Source organism: Oculina patagonica, chromosome 7, assembly GCF_052425735.1.
Source record: "Oculina patagonica isolate OP01 chromosome 7, crgOcupat, whole genome shotgun sequence".
NCBI classification, from domain to species: domain Eukaryota; kingdom Metazoa; phylum Cnidaria; class Anthozoa; order Scleractinia; family Oculinidae; genus Oculina; species Oculina patagonica.
Genome location: NC_135764.1, coordinates 29,932,425 through 29,939,312, shown reverse-complemented (window position 1 = coordinate 29,939,312; position 6,888 = coordinate 29,932,425). Strand labels below are relative to the sequence as shown.

At 35.6% G+C, this 6,888-nt stretch overlaps 2 protein-coding genes across 2 annotated transcripts; both read right to left on the bottom strand.

Moving 5' to 3' along the window:
* Positions 1–363: 363 nt before the first annotated feature.
* On the bottom strand, positions 364–1,311 carry LOC144659362 (alpha-1A adrenergic receptor-like). Its single transcript, XM_078519773.1, has one exon. It carries the CDS (start codon positions 1,309–1,311, stop codon positions 364–366), a length of 948 nt encoding a protein of 315 aa, XP_078375899.1.
* Positions 1,312–5,329: 4,018 nt separating this feature from the next.
* LOC144659361 (adenosine receptor A2a-like) lies at positions 5,330–6,271 on the bottom strand. Its single transcript, XM_078519772.1, has one exon. It carries the CDS (start codon positions 6,269–6,271, stop codon positions 5,330–5,332), a length of 942 nt encoding a protein of 313 aa, XP_078375898.1.
* Positions 6,272–6,888: the final 617 nt, after the last annotated feature.

Here is a 6,888-nt window from a genome sequence, read left to right as displayed (position 1 = left end):
TCAGGCTCTTTCGCAGAAGACCACGTGACACAAGCAAACCCACACACAAATAAATAAATAAATAAATCCCTCAGTCGATGCCAACGTGCGGGCTCTGCCCCCATAAAAAATTATTTGTCACAACCAATAGAGATCATTACAACAAATGAACCGACTTCAATTTCTTTTTACATGTATTACTTATTATTTCTTATTATAACATAAAGTAATTTTTTCGTATCTGCTGTCTTTAATAGTTTTTAAATGTTTATCAGTTAGCAGGATGCACGACCTGGATTTGAAATCTAAATAAAAACTTTCTCATTTCTTTCTGCTCATCTTTGGAGACCATCTACTGTCGTTTAATACTTTTTCGAAGGTTATTTAGTTAGCAGGATGCACGGCTTGGGTTTTAAATCGAAATACGAACTTTCTCATTTCTTTCTGACGCCAGCAATTAATCAGTGGATTAAAAAGCGAATTTAACATGGCATCCGTGCCTACCCAAGTAAGGATAGTGGCGAAGTCTGAATCGTGGAAGAGTCCGAGACTACGAAACAGGTGCATGAAAACCACTGGTACAAAGCACAACGCAACAGCACCAACTACAAACACAGTTGTGTTAAGCGCTTTGCTTTCTTTGGCGAATCTTTCCACTTCCTCTTGGGGTAGCTGTTGAGTTTTGATCTTCTTCTGGTGGCGAAGAGTTTCACGATATAAAATCAAGTAAGAACAGAAAATAAAAAGAACGCACGAAAAAATAGTAGGAGGTACAAAAAATTTGGCAAATGCATTCATTGCGTCGCTGTTTATTAACCTGGATGTCCCGTTAAAAAGAGAAAAGATCCAAGCCGCAATCACTGCCACCTTAATGTTTCGTCCTGTGACAAGGTAAGGATAGCGCATAGTGAATTTGATCGCTATGAGCCTCTCGCAAGTAACTAACGTCAGATGCAGACACGAACAAACAGTCAGAACACGAAGAGAAAAGGCCCAAAAAAAGTAAAATTGCGTTTCAAATTTGGTCATACCAAGAAACTCGAACATTTTGTCGAGGAGAAACAATGGCTGAGTCACAAGACCAGTAAAGACATCAGTTGCAGCTAAACAGGCCAGCAAGATGTTAGTGTTGCTCTGGAGTCTTGGTCGTCTTTTCACGGCCATTATCACCAACACGTTGAGCAGAACTGTCAAGGGACAAGCGATGCTGTTAATGATGACGTTGATGATGAAAGTCACCTCGTAAATAACATTACGTGCTTTAACTTCCTTGCTAATATTTACCAGCTTGTTGGTGATGTTCGTAAAGCTTGAACTGGAGATGTTGTCCATGATTGACAACGATATCGTAAGCAATAGTTGACTGTCTCTGAAATTGCTGTAAAAATGAAAAGAATATTATTAATAACCTTTGCCCTTAACTTTTCGTACTTTACGACACAAGAATTTCTTGAGTTTGGTCAATAAAGTAGTTAGTTTATAGTTGCGATTAGTAAGTTTTAGAAACAGCGATGAAAGGACCTACCTAATTGACGTGCTGTGGTGAGCGTCCTGTTACAAGAAGTTGAACTGACTAACCGATGTTAATAGTCGACCCCCCTTATATTATAACTGTATCCCAATCGCATAAGAAATAGCTAGGCGCTGAAAAGTAATTAGAAAAGGACATTTTGTGATTGATATGATTACTTTTATTCATGAATTGAACTCCGCTTAATCGTTTTCATTTTGTTGACGTTATGAATGTCTTTTCAAAACGGCAACAGAAACTTTATCCACGCGGCAACTAAAATGAATTTCCAACTGAAAATAAACGCAATATACAAGCTCTAATTAATTTTCCTACATTTAATCACTTTTTCCTACACTGAAAGATACTATATCCTTGTACTTTAATACTAAAACTAAATTGATTATTATTAAAATATAATCTGCATGGGAGAAAAAAACATAGCAGCATTTTTGAGTCGGTGAACACAGTCGGTCGGGAATAATTCAATTCGTATTTTAAGCAATTCAGAAAAGGAAGTTTTGTTATTGATATGATTACTTCTATTCATGACTTGAACTCCGCTTAATCGTATAAACTTTTTTATTTTTTCATTATGTCGACGTTATGAATGTCTTTTCAAAACGGCAATAGAAACTTTATCCACGCGGCAACTAAAATGAATTTCCAGCAAATAAACGCAATGTACAAGCTCTAATTAATTTTCCTACATTTAATCACTTTTTCCTACACTGAAAGAATACTATATTCCTGTAATTTAGCACTAAAACTAAATTGATTATTATTAAAAAATAATCTGCATGGGAGAAAAAAAACACAGAAGCATTTTTGAGTCGGTGAACACAGTCGGTCGGGAATAATTCAATTCGTATTTTAAGCAATTCAGAAAAGGAAGTTTTGTTATTGATATGATTACTTCTATTCATGACTTGAACTCCGCTTAATCGTATAAACTTTTTTATTTTTTCATTTTGTCGACGTTATGAATGTCTTTTCAAAACGGCAACAGAAACTTTATCCACGAGGCAACTAAAGTGAATTTCCAGTAAGTAAACGCAATATAAAAGCTCTAATTGATTTTCCCACATTTAATCACTTTTCCTACACTGAAAAATACTATATTCCTGTACATTAACACTAAAACTAAATTGATTATTAAAAAATAATCTGCATGGGAGAAAAAAAAACACAGAAGCATTTGGAGACGGTGAACACAGTTGGTCGGGGATTTAATAACTCTTATTTTAAGCAATTAGAAATGGAAATTTTGTGATTGATATGTTTACTTCTATTCGTGAATTGAACTCCGCGTAATCGTATAAACCTTAATATTTTAATTTACCATTTAGTTGACGTTATGAATGTCTTTTCAAAACGGCAACAGAAACTATATCCACGCGGCACTAAAACGAATTTCCAGGCTGTAAACGCAATATACAAGCTTTAATTAATTTTCCTACATTTAATCACTCTTTCCTTCATTCCTACATCCTTTAAAAATAGTTATTTATTACAGTCACTGTTATATTATTTTGCAGTTTATTTCTTGCTGAAAGTCTTATTATCAGTTCTAAATTCCGTTTAGTACACGTTTTATACCGCATATTTGCTTTCCCGTCTTAATAATATTATTAATTAGCCATTAGAAAATCGTCTTGGCTTGTGGGCGGTATACAACGGCAATCCAAAGCGAAAATATTAATTAAACGTCGAGGATATTAAAAGTAAAGTTAATGATTGGAAATATATATACAGGAAATTAAATCTTTGCATTCAAACTAAAACTAAATTGATTAATAAAAAAATAATCTGCATGGGAGAAAAACCAAAGAGGCATTTGGAGTCGGTTAACCAGTCGGTGGCGCATTAGTTCGTGTTTTCTTTGAACAGGTGAATATTAAAATTTATATGTATTAACATTAATGCACAGTAGAAACCCGAAAACTTTCAACTCTGAAGGAAAACGAAAAACAATTCGAGTTCAAGTAGTGGGGCTCGAGTTATCGGGGTCTATTGAATATCCAACTAAAAAATTAAAATAGATAGTTAATTTACTGATTTTAAGCACTTTAGTACAAACTCTTTTTATTTTATAGGAATATCGAGGCTGAAATTTGCGAGTTTTTAAGAATATTTTAAGAATAAACCCGAGGCTGAGATTTTGAAAGGAATATAGCTTTAAGTTGAAAATTTGTAAATACAATACAATTACAAAATCAGGTATTTTCATTTCCGTCATTGTATCTCTGTGGGTAATCCTTTGCTTAAAACCAAAACGGCCAAATGTCGTCTGACGCGACATCTTGGTCTTGCTGGCTGCAAAGAAAAGCAATGGTACATGTGCACAATATAACACGATACAGATCTGGACGCCAAACACTTGTAATTGATGCGCCAATACATGCTAAACCAGAAATATCAAACGGTATTATCTAAGAATGTTCATAAGAATATTTTCAGTCTAAAATCGGAGGAAAAATAAGAATATTCAGCCTCGGTCGGAAACACAATATTCTTATAAAATAAAAAGAGTGAATACGTGCAAACGAAAACTTATCTCGTCAGATACTGTAACATGATTAAGAATTGAAATGATAATACCGGGAAATGACTATCAAATACGTGATCTGTTCGTTGCAATAATTAAAATTAAATTGCTGTAGTGTTAATTTAAGCGTTCATTGAAATTACACGGCAAGAAGAGCTAATGGGATATTTGGGTATCCGTGGCGAGTTGCAAGATCCAGAATTCGAGTTATCGGGGTAAATTTTGATCAAGGGAGTTCGAGTTATGACAGTTATACCAGTTCGAATTAACCGAGTAAAAATGACTGAAAAGGGGCTTCAAGTCAAAGGGAAATGAGTCTTAGTTCGGGTTAGCGGGGGCAGTTCGAGTTACCGGGGTTTTTCGACTTCTCCTGTATTCTCATTTCCGTAATCATAAATGCAAATTCAGAGACAGTAATCGTTAGCCTTCGAAACTCATAAAGGGTTGAAACGTGTAACGCGCGTTCACAGCGTTTGAATATTCAGTTTTGCCAAGTACCATATTTGGAAACACGAAGAGTTTGTACATGAATACTTTATACGCGCAATGACACACCCAACAACATTTTCGGTTTTGCCGTAAGTTACTTGAATGCCGACCTAAGCGCTGTAAATTTCTTACAGAAAATAAATAAATTCATTAAGTGATTCAAAACGAGGAATTGCTGACTTTTGGCTTCATTAACAAAGCTTGTTTGTTTCGGATTGGAGACATTTAAAGGGTACAGAAACTCGTTTATTTAAGACAAATGATCACGAATGATTTAACCCAAAATGATGATGATGATGACGACGACGACGACGACGACGACGACGACAACGACGACGATGATGATGATGATGATGATGATGATGATGATGATGATGATGATGATGATGATGATAAAAGTTGTGTTTAGGTTCCCGGTTCTTTTGACTGTTGCGCAAGGGTAGCTTATATTGAGACTGATTTAAACTAAAACTAAATTGATAATTAAAAATAATCTGCATGGAAGAAAAAGCCAAAGAAGCATTTGGAGTGTAATCGAAGTGGGTGGGGGGGGGGGGGGGGGGGGGCTGGTTACCAGTTTTTTTTTTTAATGCTAGAGGTGGGAAGGCACAGTAATATCAAAACGATACAATTCCTGTAAATTTTATTTGTCACAACCAATAGAGATCATTTACATCAAATGACACTTGCATTTGAACCGACTTTAATTTCTATTTACATTTATTACTTATTTTTTCTTATTATTACACGAAGTAGTTTTTTTCGCATCTACTGTCTTTCGGATTTTCGATGTTTTTTTTTTTTCAGTGAGCAGGATGAACGGCTTGGGTTTTAAATCTAAATACGAACTTTCTCATTTCACTCTGTCGCCAGCAGTAAATAAATGGATTAAGAAGTGAGTTCAACATGACAATCGTGAATATCCAAGTATAAAGGGAGGAAGGGAAACGTAGTCCAAAACCGAGTAACAGGAGAAAGAAAACTACTGGTACAAAACACAACACAACAGCACCAACTACAAACACAGTTGTCTTGAGCGCTTTGCTTTCTTTGGCGAATCGTTCCACTTCCTCTTGGGGCAGCTGTTGAGTTTTGATCTTCTTCTGGTGGCGAAGAGTTTCACGATATAAAATCAAGTAAGAACATACAATGAAAAGAACGCAGGAAAAAATAGAACAAGATACTAAAAACATGGAAAATTTATTCATTGCATCGCTTTTTGTTAACCAGGATAGCCCGCCTACGAAAGAAACGATCCAAATTGTGATCACTGCCACCTTAATGTTTCGTCCTGTGACAAGGTAAGGATAGCGCATAGTGAATTTGATCGCTATAAGCCTCTCGCAAGTAACTAACGTCAGATGAATGATGGAACAAAGAGTTAGACCGCGTGTAGAAGCGATCCAAAGAACGAAAAAAAAATCCGTTTTAGATTCGGTTATGCCAAGAAGCTCGAATGTTTTGTAGAGGAGAAATGATGGCTGAGTCACAAGACCAGTTAAGACATCAGTTGCCGCTAAACAGGCCAGCAAGATGTTGGTGTTGCTCTGGAGTCTTGGTCTTCTTTTCACGGCCATTATCACCAGCACGTTGAGCAGAACTGTCAAGGGACAAGTGATGCAGTTAATGATGACGTTGATGAGGGAATTAACCTCGTAAAGATCATTTCGTGTTTCGCCTTCCTTGCTAATATTTACCAACTTGTTGGTGATGTTTGTAAAACTTGAACTGGAGATGTTGGTCATGATTGACTACGATGTCGAAAGCTGAAGTTGATTGTCTCAGAAATTTCTGTAGAAATAAAAAGAATATTAACCTGGGCCCTCGCGAGTGTGCAAATGTTTTTCGTATTTTACGACTCAAAAATTTCTTGAGTTTGGCCAATGAAAAAGTCAGTGATATAGTTGCGATTAGTAAGTTTTAGAAACAGCGATAAAAGGACCTACCTAATTGACGGGCTATGGCGTAGCGTCCAGTTACAAGGAGTTGAACTGACTGGACAGTTTAATATATAATAGCCGGTCACTCTTATAACTGTATCTCAATGGCATAAGAAATAGCTTGGCGCAAAAAAGCAATTAGAACATGAAAATTTTGTGATTGATATGATTACTTTTATTCATGAATTGAACTCCACTTAATCGTATAATCTTTCATATTTTTTCATTTTGTTGACGTTACAAAAGTCTTTTCAAAACGGCAACAGAAACTTTATCCACGCGGCAACTAAAGTAAATTTCCAGTAAGTAAACGCAATATACAAGCTCTAATTAATTTTCCTACATTTAATCACTCTTTCCTACACTGAAAGAATACTATATCCCTGTATTTTAGCACTAAAACTAAATTGATTATTAAAACA